At 38.6% G+C, this 21,141-nt stretch overlaps 1 protein-coding gene across 1 annotated transcript in view; it reads left to right on the top strand.

Annotated features, from left to right (window-relative positions):
• vipr1a (vasoactive intestinal peptide receptor 1a) overlaps nt 1-17,127 on the top strand; it is a 62,661-nt gene extending 45,534 nt beyond the window's left edge. The window contains exons 7-13 of the mRNA XM_036556500.1: nt 5,304-5,457; nt 7,519-7,579; nt 10,300-10,366; nt 10,615-10,706; nt 12,648-12,777; nt 15,888-15,929; nt 16,856-17,127. Of these exons, the coding sequence (XP_036412393.1) occupies nt 5,304-5,457; nt 7,519-7,579; nt 10,300-10,366; nt 10,615-10,706; nt 12,648-12,777; nt 15,888-15,929; nt 16,856-17,047 (738 nt within the window). The 3' untranslated portion in view covers nt 17,048-17,127. The remainder of the gene's footprint in view (nt 1-5,303; nt 5,458-7,518; nt 7,580-10,299; nt 10,367-10,614; nt 10,707-12,647; nt 12,778-15,887; nt 15,930-16,855) is intronic.
• Nucleotides 17,128-21,141: the final 4,014 nt, after the last annotated feature.

Below are 21,141 nucleotides of genomic sequence, written 5' to 3'. Positions count from 1 at the left end.
TTAAATACAGAACAACAGTGTGAATGTACAGTTGATAGTTGACTTTGTTTACAATATCTACAAATCTCTTCTTTTCAGTCACTGAGATTGTATTTTCCCAATGTTGCCTGTAACAATTTTGTAAGTTAGTACAACAAAGGTAACAGCTTAGCATAACCAGGGTAGTGAGGATGCTGGGGGATGGCAGGATCATGACATGGGGGCATTTCTAATGTCTGCTATGTATATAAGGGCAAAGACGTAGAAAGGCTTCTGGGTTTCTGGTTAGTTAATATTGGTTATTATCATTTTCCTCGCCCTCTGGTACACAGTGATGTAACGAAAAATCAAAAGGTGTTTTAGAGGCGTGTCAAAGCAAGAATTTTGTCTTATAAATTATATGTGACAAATTGTGCTTGATATAATAAGGGACAACTAACCAGAAAATGGTCAATATTGATCTCAGGCTAAAAAGGCTGCTGCTGCTACTTCAGCTGAAACTTAGAATAATGTCCTTCCATTGCTAAATCGTCCTTTATCTGTGTTTAGATACTGAAAGAGGTCTTTTTTTTTTTGCTTTGGAAAGAGATTCCATCATACAGTGCTAAAAGTGCTATAACTCAAACCATAACTCTTAATCCATTCATATTTATTACAACATTGACCTCTGCTGAGCTGACCTGATGCATCTCATTCTGGGACAAGATGTACAGCAATCTGATTTTTATAACTCATTTGTGTTATCAGATCATTTTGTCTCTCATTCGTTTAGTTTTTCGTCTACGTTTTAGTGACATGAAAAATATGAAATAAATCCCTGCTGCTCTAGAGATACGGAAAATGTATTACTAGTTTGTGGGAGCTGTGCTGGCTATCAAGGGAGAGAACGGAGACTGGCATTATACCAGTAATGTGTTTAAATTTTTCAGAGTGAGAGGGTTTTATTTCATTCAAAACCTGTAGTGGAGTCTCTATGGTTTACACTCACAGTTTGATTTTTCTGGAATCAGTGAGAGGAGAGCATTTTTTCTGAAGACCTAGAATACGAGAGGCAAATGTAACAGCATATAAAAATAAAAAAATCTATCTGCAGACTGAATCCAGCTGTGGAGGCCTAGAGCACAGCGGAGTTTAGTGATCCCCTTTGGGTACCCCTAATACTGGCCTTTAAAGCCATTTTATTTACATCAACCTTATTGTATTATGCAAAAAAAACTTGCTTTTATTCTTGAGAGTTGTGTTTTTAGTGTTGTCTCAGTAGCTCAGATGAACACTCTTACTCTGTAATAAGCCACTGACTGTAGGCACACTGAAAATATTGGACTGCATACAGAGGAATTAGAGCTTAAGAATATGTTTGTTCTTTCTTCTGCAGCTCTGTTTATGAATTTGACAGAAGCAAATAATCTATATTTATACAGATATATATGTATATATATTACACTTTTCTATTTTATTAGCTCCATTTACCATATTGGTGCAATTTGTAATTACAATTACAGACTGTAGTCCATCTCTGCATACTTTGTTAGCCCCCTTTCACCCTGTTCTTCAGTGGTGAAGACCCCCACAGGACCACCACAGAGCTGGTATTATTTGGGTGGTGGATCATTTTCAGCACTGCAGTGACACTGACATGGTGGAGGTGCGCTGGTACGAGCGCTGGTATAATAGAGTGGACAGTGAGTGGGCACAGTGCTTAGCACCTCCAGCAGCACTTCTGTGTCTGATCCACTCGTTATAGTGCAACACACACTGACACACCACCACCACATTAGTTTCACTGCAGTGCTGAGAATATAATACCTGCTCTGTGGTGGTCCTGTGGGGGTCCTGATCTTTAAAGAACAAGGTGAAAGGGGACTAATAAAGTATGCAGAGAAACAGTCTGTAATTGTAGAACTACAAAGTGTACCTTCATTCTGAGTGGAGCAGATAAAATGGAGTTTATTTGTTCAGAAAAACACTACTATTACATTTAATAAACACAAATGACATTAAAACAGTTATTAAGGATTTTATATATATCATTGTGTTTGTTTACCCATTTACAAATCTCTTCTCGAGGAAGCTCAATATTGCTTGTAGTTATCATCTAATAATTTCTGATTAATTAGTACTTTATTATTTTAAATCAGGTGTGCTGGTAATGGACTTTAATAAATCTGTGAGATGGTGATGGACGTTGAGGACAAATCTGTTCATTTTTCTATCAGTATATATAACTTTAACTTGTCCTTCTGTCCAATCTTAAAACCAGCCTGTTTCAGCTGTGTCCTCCAGACAGAAGCTATTCCCAAGGGATTCATTCACAATATGTTCCTCATTAAAGAGACACTAAGATTCACACAAGTAAGTAATGTGAGATACACACTCACATTACTTACTAAGCTGCAGAGAAAAATGGGACTCCTAACAACCTTAACCTTTAGACCTGGTAGACCACGGAAACTGTCCCCATTAGATAAGCAGAACTTAAAGCTTTTATCTTTGACAGATAGTAAAAAATAAAGCTCCACTCTTGTGTCAAGAAGCTGTTACTGAGAAAAGGTCATAATAAAAAAGAAGAAAACATTAGAACATCAAAACCAGACATCTGAGATGTGAAGTAAGGTTTTATGGACTTATGGAGTCTAAATTTATAATTTGAATTACTTCGGCAGAAAATGCAGTCAGCTTCCAAGACTGTACTTTGCAAGTGGACAAAAATGTCCCTGCAGATTTCTTTAAAAAACTGAAAGTGAATCTCCCAACCAGAATAGAAGAAAGAACAAAACATGCTGTATACTTAAAATTTTGATTCTGTGTGTAATTTTTCTGATTCTGATTCTATTTAATGGCTGTTTTGACTGGAATTTTATTCAAAAAATGACGAGTGGACTCATTTAAATGGGTTAATCAAGCACCTTTTTAGCTTCAACACACCTGCTACTCATCTAACCCCAAATTACCTGTAGCTCCACTGTCTGAGGTCAGAGCTGGTGACTGTGCAGCTTTAGTTTGCTTTCCCCTCCCCTGAAACAAACATTATTAAGTCACTTGCTGGGACGATGTTGTTTTAATGGTTTATTGCCAGCCTTGCTCTTTGAGTGCTGCTTGATCAAATGTTCCTTCATCTGGAGGCCATGGCTGGGCAAACTGGTGTTTGTCAAACCCTTCAGAAGCTTTGGAGAGGTTGCTAATGGTTTCCCTTGCCAGGGTGTGGAGATAGCCTGTGTTTGCCCTACGCCAGACAGCAGCGAAGCCTGCCGTGTCTGGTTTGGTTTGGTCCTCATGTGTTATCTTGAATTAAAGCCACAGAGATCGAGTGAAGTGTTTAAATAGCTGGCTGCAGTTCATCCACAACAGCAACTCTCTTTTGCTGCAAATAGGCTAATGTTTTAAAGGCCTCTATGTGCATGGAGTTGTTTTAGTTGTTAGTCTACTGTATAAACACTCTTTGTATGACCATAGTGCAATATGTCGCCTGGACACAGCTTCTAGCCAGAAGAATACGTCATGTCGGTCACAAAGACGATGTGCAAACACTCCATCTGCCCTAGTTACCCCCGTTAAACCACTCACTTAAGCGCTGTTCAGCACGTCAGGCCTGATTAAAGAGCACTACAAAATGTTCCATATAATACTTGGGCCTTATGGCGGTCTTTATCATATGCAAATCTGAGTGCTGATTAGGGCTAAAGGCAAAAGTTAGAGAGGAGTGATCCTAGAAATGTCCTTAACTTTTGCGCAGGCCTTTTCTTTCTATATATACATTTTTAATACAGTAGTACATAGTAGTTGTTCAACTTATGTATATTTATTTTTACTTACAAAATCAACAAAACTTGTAAATTGACCAAACCCTTTCAAACATGACTGTGTTGTGCAGCCTTAAATCATAGGTGCACTATATGGTCAAAAGTATGCAGACACCTGACCATCACACCTATATGAGCTTGTTGGACAGCACATTCCAAAATAACAGGCATAAATATGGACTTGTGCCCCCTTTGTGACTGTAACAGCATCCACTCTTCTCCACTCTTTCCCAAAGAGTGTGTCTGTGGTAATTTGTGGTCGTACAGTCAAAAGAGCATTTGCGAGGTCAGGCACTGGTGTTGGATGAGAAGTTCTGTCTGGCAATTGACATTGCTGTTCTTTCCAGAAGTGTTCAGTGGGGTTGAGGTCAGGACTCTGTACCAGCCACTTGAGTTCCTCCACACCAAACTCATCAAACCGTGTCTTTATGGACCTTGTGCCCAGGGACATAGTCATGTTGGAACTGGAAAGGGTCTTCCCCAAACTGTTCCCACAAAGCTCAAAGCATATAAGAGTCTAAAATTCCTTTGTGTGATGTAGCATGAATATTACCACTCACTGGGACTAAGGGGCTAAACCCAAATCCTGAAAAACAGCAAGTTCATTATTCCTCCTCCACCAAACTTTCCTCCTCCATCAAAAGGTTGGTACTATGCATTCCGTTAGGCAGCATTCTGCTGGTTTGCACTGTTTCAATGTCCAGTGGTGGAGTGCTTTACATCACTTCAGCCAACACTTGGCATTATTAGGCTTGTGTGCAGTTGCTCAGCCATGGAAACCCATTTCAAGCAGCTTCAGATGCAAAGTTGTTGTGCTGATGTTGCTTCCAGAGGCAGTTTGGACCTCTGTAGTGGGTGATGTAACATAAGACAGTGATTTTTATGCACTATGCACTTCAGTACTTGGCAGGCCCACCCTGTTAAGTGTGTGCTCACAGCTGAGCTGTTGATGCTCTTAGACACTTCCTTTTCACAATAATAGCACTTACAGTTGTCTGGGGCAGATTTAGCAGGTCAGAAATTTTGCAGACTACTTATGGCAAAGATGGTGTCCTATGATAGTGCCTTTGAGGTCACTGAGCTCTCCAGCACAACCTATTCTGGTGCCAGTGTTTGTCTATGGAGACTGCTATGTGCTTGATTGTATACCCCTGTTTGTAATGTGCGTGACTGAAACACTTGAACTTAGTAATTAGGATGGACGGCTGTCCACATAGCTTTGGGCATATAGTGTATTTGATTAACTGCTGAGTGGACAAGCAAGTCGCCTCAGAAAGAAAACAGCGAATATGAACAAGGCTGCCGTTAGTAGCCCAAGTTTCATTTCCCCCTAAGATGCCCCCTCGCCGATGCCTTTCACTGGAGTTGCACAAGATTTCCTTCCTTCTGTGCTGGACATGCAGTAAACCAGTAAAAGCTAATGACTTTCTCTCTGTATAAATATGCAGCAAACATGCCTCTGCTGTGTACACAAGTTCAGAAGGCCAGTAAACATCGCTCACCCAGAGGCTTTATTTATTGCAGGTGGGATGTAAGGCAGCGATGGTGTTCTTCCAGTATGGAATCATGGCCAGTTTCTTTTGGCTGCTGGTGGAAGGCCTCTACTTGCATGCGCTCCTTGCTGTCTCCTTCTTCTCCCACAGGAAGTACTTCTGGTGGTACATTCTGATTGGCTGGGGTAAGTGCGAGCACACGGTTCATCAATAAAATGCCTGATTTACAGTTGTTGTGGCTCCTCAGCATCAACACCATGTTTCATATGTTGGAATGTCCAAGTTCGGAAAAGTTTGGGCGACTTTAAAGACGTTTTAAGTTGAGGAAATATGCACTTTCTGCTGAAATGTTTATTGATCATCATGTTTTAAAGGCCATTTAAAAAAGCACTGAAAATTCCACAATAACCATAAACAGGATTCCATAATAACCATAAACAAAGTTTAGGAATGTGGTGAATGGAATTATAGCAGCATTAAAAATTGATCATATTTATACTAAATCTCATCAGGATAGTGTCATGAAGCTGAAAAAGGTAGTGATTATTTATTAATCTAGGGCTGGATTCACAAAAATGTACCCATAAAAATTTAAGATAAACGCCGAGAAATTTGAGTTTTTGGTTTACATGGATTACATGACTTTTTGATTTTCCAAGTAAAAAAACTAAGTTGAACACATCCTCTGCAGGGAACACACTTAAAGATGGCATCTTTTGCTCAAAAAATAATATAAAATGTGCCATAACTTAACATTTTAGGAAACCACCCCACCTGGCCAACCAGCCACATATAATATTGTTGGATAAATTCAACACATAAACAGTAACTGTGCATTAAATGTGCAATTCTCTGTAAAGGACCTAAATTCAACAAAGCATGTAATTTGAGCAGGGGTGCCCAAACATTTGCATATGACTGTATTCACTCAAAAATAGTGGCGTATCTGGGGGAAGGAGGCTGGAGAGGCACCAGCCCTCTCAGAAAAATGACTGACCACCATGTGCCCCCCATTGAAGCTGCAGTTGATTGAGTTTGGTTTGGTCATTTTTTACAAAAATACTATACTGTGCTGGAGAGTCCTCATTTCAATACTCTGAATGGGTTTAATGAAAAAAGGTGTTATTTTAACATAATCAAACTGTTTTGAGGTAAAAGTCAAATTTTCTACATACTGCTGCCAGAAACAGAGAAGGGAAAAAACAGCTGACATGTTTCTGCCCTAGCTGGCAGGAATGGCCTTCCAAATGAATGTAGCCTCCTGCGTTAGAGGAGACATGAGACACGTGAGACATTTTCACTGATCTCCTTCTCCTGTGACAGTTTTGTTATATGGGAGGTTAATAAAATTACATGAAAATACTTTGTAAACTCATACAGTTATTTCCACTGGAAGTCAGTTTTTTTGTTGAAATAAAAAGCAGGTAAGGTAACAGTTTTGTTTGCTCTTCCTCTAATAAATGTGGGGGATGCACATGCTCTACTCACTCCATTGCTCAGGCGCCTAAGTAGGCAGCAGTTAAAATAGAGGTGGAACAATATGGCAGAAATACAATATCATGATACTACAACACATTTTTACAATGCTTATATATTATGACGTTGAGCCACATTTGTAAAACACTATAAAAAAACTGTGAATCCATTGATTTGTATTCAGCATTTCACACACTGCGCTGCACATAACTCACTTAAACAAGACTCATTATTCTCTTTTTGTAATCAAACTTGCAGTTGGGTAGTGTTTTGATGATATATTGGAAAAAAATACATTTATAATGTGCCATATTTTGTGCACAGGCCACATTTTAAGTTTTATTTTCCCCCAATTTGTTAAATTCAGTGAATAAACAGTAACTGTGCTTTAAAATATGCATAAGCGGAACTTATGCACTTATATTCAACATGATGATATCCACAATATGTGACATACTTTGATGTAATTTATCACAAGAACAGTAAATATTGTCATATTTCCCAGCACTACCTTAAAATATGGTTTGTCGAGTAGACTTATTTTGTGGAAAGCAACTCCCTGAATAAATTGTGTTACTCTAATCCAAAGTATTAGTGTTGTGCTTACTAGTAGAAGTTGCATAGACTGGTTAACATACAACTGATTAGCAGCATTAAAATCATGAAAGTAAACCCAGATTTTACAGCTCTGTAAAGTGTTTTCATTCCTATACATTAGCAGCCACTCCAACAACTTTGTGTGCATGTGTTTGTGTCTGAAATGTTAATAGGAGTCCCTGCGGTCTTCATCACCACATGGAGCATTACAAAAGCTTACTTACATGATGTTGGGTGAGTCATTATATTTTCCCTCAAAGTCATTTTTAAAGCTAGTTTGTTTACATGTGCTCTACTGCATGCAAACATTTATTCTCAAAGGCAGTTCCTTACAGGCGTCCCAAGACAATTTACCCAATCTTACCCAGTCTTGATTGTGGGTTTTTTATTCGTTTAGCATAAACAAACCAAATGTAGCATAAAAACATGTTTCTTTATATTACTACTTTTTCCTGTTTGCATGTGTTTATGACTTAGAGGGGAGTCCCTTGTCACCTACAAGCCTGGCCTTCTGCTTTGCCGCACATTAGCCAGCTAAGTCAACACTAAAATCCAGTAAAGAATCCACATGAGCTCAAATCAGTTTCCCATTGATTTTTTTCCTTTCGGCACTAAACTCATGAGGCCTGCAGACACGATTCAGCAGAACTGCTGTTAGGCTGAATCTCGAGGCTCTGGTCTTACAGTGGAAATAAATGAGGTGTCGTCGCGAAGGTCAGGAGTAGCCTATTTTTAGAACAGAGTGCACAACCAGCAAGAAGACATGAGAAAGAACTGAATGAATTTCGTAGTTCAAAAATCAGATTATCATTTTTTTTTAAATTAAAAGTATCATTGTGTCAGCAGAGCTATACATTTCAATTTACAATGATCTCAGTCTACGCTGTAAAAGTTATTATTCAGTAGTACTGAAAATTTACAGTGCTGTGAAAAAGCATTTACCCCTCTTGATTTCGTTTTGCGTGTTTGTCACACTCGTTTCAGGCCCTCAAATTTTTATATTAGACAATGACAATCTTAAACACAAAATACTGTTTTTAAACAATCATTTCATTTTTTGAAGGAAAAGAATTATCCAACACCAGCTGGCCCTGTGTGAAAAAGTACTTGCCCCTTAGTTACACAATCAACCAATGAACCAAATTTAGTTTTGATAAATTGAACTAGACACACCCATGATTGGCTACTGACACAAATAACACACATACAGATAAGTTGCAAATAGGGAAAACTTGCAGGGAGTCATTCCCAAAAAGACTGATTTTCCAATCTAAATAATTTGAGAGACACTCATCTTTTCCTGTATTGTTCAAGTTTTCCCACATGGCAATGCAATACTGCTCTGTGACACTTACTATTTCACATTGGATTTAACAAGTTGATGACGCAAAAAGCATTTTTATCAATGTTTTTTGTTTTTTTTTCAGCGATGATCGAGTTAAAAATAACCTGCAGGTTTGATCGGCTGATTTCTCAGTGATCCAGACAGACTGTAGAACTTTCATTAAGTTTGTACTGGTTTTACGCTGCTGCTACAGCTCAGAGTATGTTTGCTGTTTTGATTATGGACCTTGAAAGTAGATGGACACCTGGCCATTACACTTATATGAGCTTGTTGAATATAAGTGAACCATGAGCATTGCTCCCCCCTACTTCTGGTTATAACAGCCTCCACAAGATTTTGGGGTGTGTCTGTGGGAATGTGTGCCCATTCAGTCAAAAGAGGATTTGTGAGGTCAGGCACTAATGTTGGACGAGAGGGCCTGACTCACAATCGATGTTCCAGGTCATCTTAAAAGTGTACAGTGTGGTTGAGGTTAGAGCTCTGTGCAGGCTACTGGAGTTCCTCCACACCAGACTCATCAAGCCATGTCTTTATGGACCTTGATTTGAGCACAGTTGTGCCATAACAGGAAAGAGCCTTACCCAAACTGTTCCCACAAAGTTGGAAGCATATGATTGTCTGAAAAGTGTTTGTGTGCTGTAGAATTAACATCACTCTTTACTGGAACTAAGGAGCCCAAACCCTGAAAAGCGGCCCCAGCCTATTATCCCTCCTCTACCAAACTTTGCATTCCAGTAGGTCGCATTCTCCTGATATCCACCAAACCCAGATTGGTCCATCAGACTGCCAAAGAGTAAAGCATGATTTATCTCTCCAGAGAACATGTTTTTACTGCTCCAGAGTCCAGTGGCTGTGTACTTTACACCAATCCAGCTGACACTTGGCATTTTGCTTAGTGATCTTGGGCTTGTGTTCAGCTGTTCAGCCATGGAAACCCATTTCAAGCTCCTTATGCATGGTTCTTGTGCTGATGTAGCCTCCACAGACATTTTGGAACTCCTAACAAAGGATAGGCAGAAACACCTGAACTCAATAATTAGGAGGGGTGCCTGCATACTTTTGGCCCTATAGTGTAGCAAGAATAATGAATTTTGCACCGTTTCTAGACAGAAACTACTACATTGTATCAAAAATAGACACAAAGTGCATTTTTGTGCTTTACACACATTACTGCCATGGTACTGTGTGTTGTGCATGGCTATAGTGAAAGGCTACACTGATTAGCATAAAACAAAATACAACTCTGCATCTGACCAGACTGATATTCACCCTGCCATTTGGGATGAGAGCATTTTGCAATATTTATTTTAATCGCAAGTCATATTCTTGTAAATCACTTGCAGAGATAATGGAGGCAGGATTTATTGCTCTGTACAGTGAAACTGCATCAGATCCAGGTTTCAGTCCATGAGTCACGCTGTCTGGAACTGAAGCGAGCATTTTAGTGCGTCTTAACTAAAGCGATCGCACCAAACAAACACAGCTTTATTCCATTCAGGTTTACTCAAAATAGGGTAAACTTTGATAGTCGTGCTTTGATCTCTCTAAATGGAAAATAGAGCCTCAGTGAAATGTACAAATTGCATTGTTCTTATTCTTTCCTCTACAGATGCTGGGATATTATTGATGATAATCTCTGGTGGATCATAAGAACTCCTATTTTGTTAATAATCCTGGTGAGTCTGACTGTGCAATTACAGTAGAGTGGAAAAAATGTCATTTTCATGTGAATAAAATGTATTACATCAACATACCTATTGCCAAAAATAAGTAAACACCGACAAAATTGTGTTGATGTATATTGTATTTGTGCATATTTCAATTTTAGTGCATCTCTTTCTTTGCTGTGTTTGGAATCTTTTACTATAAAGTAGTGGCACTGTAAGTTTGCATTGTAATTAAACCTGGATTTGCCTTTTTTCAGATGAATTTCATTCTCTTCATCTGCATCATCCGGATTCTCCGGCAGAAAATAAACTGCAGGGACATTGGCAGGAATGAATCAAACCAATACTCGTGAGTTTATGTTCAAATGTGAATTATACATACTTGGAGGCAAAAATGAGAGATTTTTCAACATCAGAAAAATTAGATGGTTAATTATTTTTGTTTTGCATTTTTTTATTTTGCATGTCTTTGTAAATGTATAGAATTAATTACATAGTTACATTCTGTATCGACAGATTTGAGCCTTCAATTTGTTTAATGTCAACGAAAAGATAGCGAAAATGTTCTAAACAACACTATGACTATCAAAATCAAACAGGGGGGAACCTTTAGAGCCTTTTAGAACTGATAGAAATCGAGAAATTCCAAAAATTGTTCACCACCTTTACCTTTGTGCTAACCTACTACTAGAAATCCCATAGAGGCGATAGCAGAAATTAGCATTATTTTAGCATTTAGGGCCTTTTAGTACAGCTGCGGCTCTATGTCGGGGCTTCTAACTGTGTCACTGTGTAAGTACATGCAAGATAAATATGTTAACATCTTTGTAACAAGTTTCAGGGAGTATCGTTTACAAGCTTCAAAAGTCTTCAATCTAGAAATTCCAAAAAATGTTCACCACTGTTTCCTCCATGCTAACATACTACCAGAAATCCCATAGAGGCGATAGCAGAAAATAGCATTATTGTAGAAGGAAAATGAGTTAATCCTTTCAGAAATGCTAGGTTAGGCTAATGTAACGTGTCTGGCTGGTTGCCCTGCTTTCTCTCTAAATCGGCTCCAACTAGTTCAGAATGTAACAGAAAAATGAAGGTCTATGACAAGTTCTTAATGGTTGAGCTCCAGCATATCTTTCTGATATATTTAGGTGATATAGCCCATCCAGATCACCTCACTCAGCTGAAGCAGGTTTACTGCAAATGCCTACGATCTCGCACAGCTCAGTTGGTGGAAAATCATTTTTATATACACTGTATGGCCAAAAGTATGTGGACAGCCTTCCTAATTATTGAATTCAGGTGTTTCAGCCAAAATCATCACTAACAGGTAAAATCAAGCTCATAGCCAAGCACAGACAGACTCTGGCAGTAGATTGAGTCGTCCTGAAGAGGTTAGTGACTTTAAATGTGACACTGTCTTAGGTTGCCACCTCTACCACAAGTCAGTTCATAAAATTTCTGCCTTGCTAGATTTGTGCTGGTCAAGTGTAAGTGCTCTTATTGTGAAATGGAAGGAAGCCTCACACCACACAACAGTAAAGTTTGATGGAGGGATGCTGTTGGGGCTTTTTTAGGGTTCGGTCTCAGTCCCTTGGTTCCAGTGAAGGGTGATGTCACTGCTACAGCATACTAAAACATTTTAAACAGTTATATGCTTTCGGCTTCGTGGCAACAGTTTGGGGAAGGCTTTTTCTGATCCAGCATGACTGTGCCTCACTGCGCAAAGCAGGTTCATAAAGATATGGTTTGATGAGTTTAGTATACAGGACATCCACTGGTCTGCACAGAGCCCCGTCCTCAGTTCCACTGAACACCTTTGGAATGAATTGTAACATCATTTGAGAGCCAGGTCTTCTTGTCCATCATCAGTGCTTGACCTTACAAATGCATTTTAAACTGAATGGACACAAATTCCCACAGACTCGCTCTTGTTGAAAGCCTTCCCAGGAGAGCAGAGGCTGGTATAGCCACAAAGGGGGCAACTCCATATTAATGGCCATGGTTTTGAAATGGAATGTCCAACAAGCACCTATAGGTGTGATGGTCAGTTGTCCACAAAATTTTGGCCATAAAGTATAGCTTTGAAACTCTGAAATACCATTCCAGAAATATTAGGAATGAAAGTGTGATAGCTGTTTTTAAATTCACATGAAAAAATGTTTTACGTGGGTAAAGCACTTTGCGATTGTGTTACTAAAATGAAAAGTTAACTTTATAATGCATGGAGTTAATTTAGGCTATATTTACTGCACTCATCACCATTTTTTGAATGTGTTAATTAACTTTGCAGGAGGTTGGCAAAATCAACTCTCCTTCTGATTCCCCTGTTTGGAATAAACTACATCATCTTCGCCTTCATGCCTCATCACATACAGTCTAATGTGCGGCTGGTGTTTGACCTTATCTTGGGTTCTTTTCAGGTATGCATCAGTAAACTTCAACTCTCTCACACTCATACACACAAACTCGATATTTATTTCTCTCTCATTGTTGTTTATCTGTCCTGGATTCTCTAAATGCCAGGAGAATACAGAAAATGGCAGCAGCAGTGATGAACATATCCTGGGATTCGCCCCCCCCCTCACCCCACCCCCCCCACCCAGACCTCTCTCCATGTTTGTTTTTAAGCCAGAAAGGTTACATGAGGATAGAAACATGGCCAACCAATCATTTTTTTCTGCAGTCCAATAAAATATATATAGAAAGTGAAATATGGCCGTGTCATTGGGAGTAAATACACTTGTATAAAACCTCTTAGGTTGGTACGAGTCAGTAAAATCCCCCAAAGCGTCGTAACTTAAAGGTCATTGTGCAGTGATACAGAGCATCCTTTAGCTGTTTGACGATTCTTACTGAGATACTTTTGAGGAACTGGATGCTTGAGAGCACAACCATGCACAGGGACACCATGGTTGCAAATGTTTGACCCCAAAACATTTCAATTATGATTTTTTACGAAATGATTGAATGTATCATAAAGTCTCAAATATATCCAGACAGTCCTTCTAATGTTTGAATTCAGCTACTTTAAGGTTCACGTATTGCTGCACAGGTGTTTTTGCAAAGCTTGTATAATCTCTATAGGAAAGCATTGCGAATAGAACGAGATGCTCTGGAGCAGCCGAACATGAGCCATGCCCAATGCCAAGCATTGGCTAGAGGGGTATACAGACCCTCAGCTTTGGGTTTGTGGAGCAGTGGAAATGCATTCGCTGGTGTGATAGAACTCAAGCCGTAAGCCTCATTTTTAAATATATTATTTTGAGTATTATTTAATAGTTATTTAGAATGTTAATTATTTAATCGAATTATAGATAATAATTTAATAATAATAATTCATAAAATGTAATATATCACAATAAATACCAAAAGCCTTGTCCAACACCTTATTATTTACGATGCAGAACGGATTATCCAACATCTGTGCACGACTTCACTAATGCTGTTGTGGCTGAATGCAATCAAATCCTCACAGCAGTGTTCCAATATCTAGTGTAAAGCCTTCCCAGAAAAGTAGAGGCTGCTACTGCAGCAAAGGGGGAACAAACTCCATATTAATACCTTTAATTTTAGTAGAAATGCTGGATGAGCAGGTGTCTGTAAACTTTTGGACATGTAGTATATATTTACAGAGTAGTGGAATATAGAAAATATACCACGCTGTTTTGTATTTTTATGAGTGATGATAGCTTCAGAATTGTAATTTGGCCAAGAAATTATAGCATGCTTTATGAAATGTTCAAATCGAATAAAATTCTAACATTTCAAAACAGAGTTGAGTCATTACTTTCAGGTTGATCACAATAGTATTGGGTGGAAATATCATGATATTGGATGATGTTAATTTAGTACTAATAAAGTTAATTAGCCAATTCTTTTTTGTTGTGTTCTGTTTCCTGTGGTGTTTTGTTGTGTTCTGTTTCCTGTGGTGTTTTGTTGTGTTCTGTTTCCTGTGGTGTTTTGTTGTGTTCTGTTTCCTGTGGTGTTTTGTCGGTTCTGTTTCCTGTGGTGTTTTGTTGTGTTCTGTTTCCTGTGGTGTTTTGTCGGTTCTGTTTCCTGTGGTGTTTTGTTGTGTTCTGTTTCCTGTGGTGTTTTGTTGTGTTCTGTTTCTTGTGGTGTTTTGTTGTGTTCTGTTTCCTGTGGTGTTTTGTTGTGTTCTGTTTCCTGTGGTGTTTTGTTGTGTTCTGTTTCCTGTTGTGTTTTGTTGTGTTCTGTTTCCTGTGGTGTTTTGTTGTGTTCTGTTTCCTGTGGTGTTTTGTTGTGTTCTGTTTCCTGTTGTGTTTTGTTGTGTTCTGTTTCCTGTGGTGTTTTGTTGTGTTGTGTTTTGTTGTTCGTTTCTGTGGTGTTTGTTGTGTTCTGTTTCCTGTGGTGTTTTGTCGGTTCTGTTTCCTGTGGTGTTTTGTTGTGTTCTGTTTCTTGTTGTGTTTTGTTGTGTTCTGTTTCTTTTGGGGAAACTTACGCAGTATTGTAAAGGCTAACCAGACAGAAAGCATATTTCCAGCAGGGAAACCTATTTAATTACTATCTATTCATTTGAAAAATTCTGAACCATCCAGCAAATGACATACAATGCTGTGTAAAATTTACAGACCACCCTTGTTATACTTAACTTCTTGTCAAAACAGCCATTAAGTAGAAGTTAATCGTGTTTCAGTAAAGAAAAGGCAGAAAACATATATTTAACAGATAATTACACAAAAGACTCAACAACTTAATATAATATCAATTTTTCAGCATTTAGTGTTGCCACTTCTTTCCTTTATTACAGCTTCCATTCTTGTCAGGAGACTCACTCTCAGTTTTGCAAAGAAATCTGCAGGGAATTTTTTCCACACCTCCAAATTTAGTCTTAGGAGTTGGTTTAGAATTTTCTGCTTTTCACCATGCGAGTAATTCCAAGCACCTTCAATGATGTAGAGGGCTGTGTAACAGCCACACATTCTTTCAGACCCATAACGCTGAGTCGTCTTCTCACAGTGGAAGGATGGACAGAAACACCTGTGGATGTTTTCAGATCTGAAGCAGCTTGATTTTCTCCTCTCCCTCAAAGATGAAAGCTTTAAGTGCTGTTTATCTGATGGGGGCAGTTTTGGTATCTACATGGTCTTCCAGGTGGTTGTTAGGAGCCCCACTTTCTGTGTAGCTTTTAATCATTTTTAGAACTCCAGTTTGGAAACTCTTCTTTTTTTACTTATTTTAATTCTGAGCTTTCCCTTCCTTATTCAGGTGGATTATCTGACTTGTTTTACCACCATACCATGATGTATCACCAAGTGCACTTACAATACATGTTTACACCTTTCACAGTGGTCATTATGGTCATTCCAGTTGGACTCATGTGAACAAACTTAATCAGTAGCGTAGCAACTGCAATGTGCTCTGAAAAATGTGCTGTGCTGTCCATTCTGTGATGATGTGTATGGTATCCTGCCTGTCAGCTTGGGTTTGAGAGTTCATGGTCATGTTTCACATGACTGTACATCCAATCCAGACCTGTAATCAACTGTTGATTTTTTTTTACTTTCCTCAGGGCTTTTGTGTCGCCGTCCTGTACTGCTTCCTAAATGGAGAGGTAATACAAACATCATTCTACACTACAATAAAAAAAAATAATTAATTAAAAAAAAGAAAAACAGAATTTACCCTTAGAGGCCTAGCTGTTGTTTTTTTAAAAGCCTAATATTTTAATTGAACATAATTAGACATTCCACTGTGTAGTTACATGGTTAATTACATTTAAATTCGATTTACATTCTGTATCGACAGCTTTGAGTCCTGCTTCAATTTGTTTCAAACTTCTACTTACAAACAGACAGATCACCCCCTTCAAGATACATCATCAGGAGGGGGTTATCCTGGTCTTTAAGCTGGAAAATCTAACTCTCAGGACTATTCTGGCACCACTGTATTAGACAAGTTTGCATGTTTACAACAGGTGTACTAATGGTTACATTTTCATTTTGGTCACAGTGTCCATTTAACGCTTTGCCTTATTGTGCATTCAACTACAGAGCTGGATTTTACCACAAGTGCTGGTTTTTTATAGACGTTTTGATGCTGTTTGAAGCTGTTTTGTTCCTAATCCCTGATTTCAGCACTTTTTGATAGGGTTAACTTTACAGTAACTGTCTGAAACTGATAAAACATGAAAGAGGATGAAAAACCTTTTTTCTCCACAAAGTAAATTATAATTCCTGTTAGAGTGATTTTTCATTCACTGCCCTCATTTATTGTTCTCCTCTCTCTCTCTCTCTCTCTCTCTCTCTCTTTCTCTATCTTTCTTTCCTCTCCCGATTTCTCTTCTTTAATCTCTGTTTCTCCTTTTTTCATACTTCTTACTTATTTTTTGTCTTTCTCTTCTTTTTCATTTTCTCCTTAATCTGTTGTTTCCTCTTTTTCTTACTTTTCTGTCTCCCTCTCTTTCTCTCTCTCTCTCCCTCTCTCTCTCTCTCTCTCTCTCTCTCTCTCTCTCTCTCTCTCTCTCTGTCTCTCGTCCAGGTGCAGTCTGAGATTAAGCGTAAATGGCGGCGGTGGCACATGCAGAGGTTTCTGGGAACGGGCACTAAGTACCAGCAGCCGTGTCTGGCCAGCAACGGCAACCACTCCAGCACTCAGATCACCATGCTGACCAAATGCAGCCCCAGCACCCACCGGGCATCAGCCTCCCAGGACGACTTCTCCACCATCTGAGCTGTGCGAGAGCAGAGAACAAGATCCAGGAGCCGGTCCCGATACACACTTCTTCAGCCAAAACCAGGGTTCCATTATCATCGCCATGGAAATGGGCTGGCTCTCCTCACTGCCGGAAAACAGCGTCTCGTGACTGAGTAGATGGTCGTTGTTAGATAGGAACGTGGTCTACAGTGCGTCCGTGATGTGAACGTTGATGTTCGTTGTTATTCTTGCGCATTGGTTAGCAGAAGAAACTATCAAATACGGATGGGACAGTTTGCGGTATTATAGTTTGGAATTTTATCATTGCGGTATTATCATGTTTCACCTCCCCCTTTCACCACTCTAACCTATCAACGGGTGAAAACGCTCAGCTAGCTCAGAGATCGTGAAAAGACAATGTGATTTACGGTTGACATTGATTTTAATGCCAGTGATAACCATAGCATGTCTTAACTAAATATAAATAATTTCTTACTTGTAGATCTTTGAAACAAGCAGCTGAATTCCATCAAGAATATGTATTATAGGGGCTTTTGGGTGGTTCAGCTTTCTAAGCTTTGGTCTTATTGGCCCTATTGTTCAATGCCACAGTCATGTGCGAGTCCAGGAGAAGAGTCCAAGTCAAATACCAGTTCGATACCAGTTTTGACATGCCCTCGTCCACTTGGTCTTATCATTTCCCCTTGGCATCTAAAGTACAAGTCCATTACTTTATTAACTCCCTTAAAGTTTATTTAATGGACCCTTGGAGGAGTCGGGGTCTGAGTAAACATAAATGCTGACTTCAGCAGCAGAATTCCCCCATAAATCATTGCAACCTGATGCATTTCCCTTTTCAAACCCCAAGAAAATGGTGGACAAAACTGTGTATAAGCCACAGCAGTAACCTACTCTGAAATGCTTAACATTTCAAAACCCTAACATTCAATTTTCTGTGCTTTAGGTTACAAACTGTGCCATCTCTTATACACGATTACTAATACAACTTCATCACTTTACTCTGCCAGCTGGCTAGGTAGAATGCTAAAGGTAACATTAATAATATCAACAAAAAAGGCTCTAAACATGATTTTATACGAGTTTGTAGCCAGACAAAGCATTTACTCTTAAAATGTATGTAATGTTTAAACTAGCCAATTAGCTCACTGAATCTAACCTAGCCAAGGGCAAATGCATGCCATTTGTACAATGTACTCCTTGCTGTCTCCTGCACTCCTACTGTGAGTGGCTACTTGTGTAACATTAGCGTGACAAACATCTGAGTGATGAGTCAAAATGGACACAAGCAAGTTAAAAAAATAATTGAAACTGGGCCCAAGATTAGATAACTGGCATCTATTAGCTGACATAACAGAATTAGCGTCCTCCTGCAAGCATGTTGAGCTCTCCAATGACTTTGCATTTGCAGCAGTTTGAAAAGATGTGGTGACATTCATGTCTTAGCCTTTACCCTCCCAGCTTGGTAGCAATGTGTGATAGACCTAGCTAACAGGAGTGAAGACTAAACTGGGGAGAAAGTGCAGCCCTTTGTTTTTGTAAGCAGAAGAGGGGATATATTTTATTAAGATTTGAATTGAAAAGTTATTGTTGTGTATACAGAAAGAAAAACATAGTTATTAATAATTGTTAATTTACATGTTTGCAGTGTTTTTGTGAATCTTCCAACAAAAAAGTCAGAAGTGCAGACTCAAAATTGTTGGCGAGGAAATAAGAAATAATGTAATGTAATTGCATTTAAATAATAACTCAAAAAGTTAAAATAAACATGAAATTGTCAACGGCACTAGTTATTATAACTGTGATTATACTGAGTATAACTGAGTTATCTTGGTGCACATTTGGCAAGGAGACTATAGCAAGTAAATTTATTTCCACCATGACTTTTTTTTTAAAAAGATGCTAATCATACATCAGAATTATTATTGGTTAAAACCAATATTGGTTGTATGATTATAATTGGGATTTATGCTGTGATATATCAACCGATAACTGTCCCATCCCTACTAGCAAGGAAAGCATTTTCCCTTTTATGGTTCAGAGAAAGAAACCCATTATCAGAAGTCTTCTTGACATTGAATGTTTTTAATCAATCAGCTTCCATCGTGGTCAAGGCCAGCGTCTGGAGTACAAGGACCAAACCAGATGACGCACTCAGTCAATATTTCTCTCATGAATCTGCTGCCAGCAGGCATTCCAGCAAGTCCTGTTGAATTCTGAATCACCCCGAATGCTTCTACATGCACACACAAACTGGTTCGTGGAGTTGGTAGCTTGTAGGCTGACATTTAGCGATGTCATCCTGCACCTTTGTGGCTTCATTACGCTGCTCTAGTTGGCATAAGGTTCCACTCGTCAAACCCTTAATTAACTACTATGATGGTAACGGGGTGACCTCAGAGTTGTACAGTACTATGCAGAGGTCAGAGACCCCCTGGCCTCATTATTTAATTTCCAGTGACAATGGCCATTATAAACAAGTTATTCATTTTTCAGCTTCAGTTTCAGTATTTATTTATTTGTTTAATTTCATGTAATATAATCTTGTTTAGTATTCGGTGTATCCACTCTCTGCCTTTATTACAACTTCCATATCTTTTCAGGAGACTCGCTTTCAGTTTTTCAAAGAAATCTGCAGGGATATTTTTCCACACCTCCAAAGTTCAGTCTTGGTAGTTGGTTTATCTGGTAGTAATGTTTATCTGGTATGTTCTGGGTCTTGCAGGTGGTTGTTAGAATTCACATTTTCTCTAATCATTTTTCAAACTCTAGTTTTGGAAACTCTTTGTTTATTTTCACTTTCCTTTGACTTTCAACCCAAGTGGACTATCTTATATCTAATCTCCTCAGAAATATCTCCTGACAAATGAAGGACTTGTACTTAATAGCCATGTTGACTGGAAATTAAATAAATAAAGCGTTGCTTTCCAAAGAAAAATAAGTATCTCCAAAATAGTAACTTTACAGGAGAAGGCAAAAACACTCTTAAATTTCAATGTACGTCTACGTGAAGAGATTTGAATCCACGTGATTTTTAAGCATTTCTATTGGTCCATTCATCATGAAATTTTCACACAACATAAAAGACAGCTGGTGTGTTCAGATGATGTAGAAAAACATATAGACAAAAATGGTGATACATGGTTTTCTTTGGACAGCAACGATAGGGTGGTCTATGACTTTTGCACAGTGCTGTATGTGGTCCAATTTTATTTTTGCTTTCATTATTACTTATAGACTATTGAATGTGATCAACATGAACAATCTGTCCTCCAGATCTCCGTTTCATATTCATGTTTATGCAGTCCTTCCTTTTTCCATTTACTTATAAATGTAGACAGCAGTCTCTTCCACTGAGGACCATAAAGGTTTTTGCCAGTGTATATATCATTCTGCACATTTTCTTGCCATGTTTTTATGCCTGTGACTTATAGTTCAACATCATTTAAGTTCCCTGTTAATGTTTACATTGTTTTTGTAATCTGTGCAAAGTCCTGTATTGTATTACATTAGTCCAGACAGTACAGAATTTATAGAAAGAGGTAATTTGGACCAGAGGGTCTGTGAATGATCAAAGGAACACGTTGTAGCACTTGCGCTGGTACAATTCTCCTGTACGTTTACATGCACACTCCTGTAATATGTATAGAAGGGTGAGCACAACCACACAAGACCTATTTATGTATATGTAAATGTTGTGTTATATGAAGAGTATATTATATTGGTCAATTAAAGTGATTTGCAGAGGTTGCGCATTATTAAGTGGTTATCGTTTCATTGCACAATACCTTCAGAGCATGTTTACATGCATGATGGAGTAAACTGCACAGCACATCGTGTTGAATAACATATTTATAAAGCAATATTTATAAACAGCTCATGCTCATAATTGCAAGATGACCTAAGATGTCATGTGGTGTAAATGACATTGCATTGACATATGCAGCCAAAGCTACAGGTAAGGTTTTAAAGGGCCAAGTCAAATTCTGACTGGAACCCCATTGAGATGCTGTGGCAAGACCTTTAACAGGCAGTTGTTGTTAAAAACTCTCCAATGTGACTGAATTAAAACAATTCAGTAAAAGAAGAGCGAGCTGAAATTCCTCCACAGT

This window comes from Colossoma macropomum, unplaced genomic scaffold (assembly GCF_904425465.1).
Source record: "Colossoma macropomum unplaced genomic scaffold, Colossoma_macropomum, whole genome shotgun sequence".
Lineage (NCBI taxonomy): Eukaryota > Metazoa > Chordata > Actinopteri > Characiformes > Serrasalmidae > Colossoma > Colossoma macropomum.
This window is presented reverse-complemented; position numbering and strand designations above follow the sequence as displayed.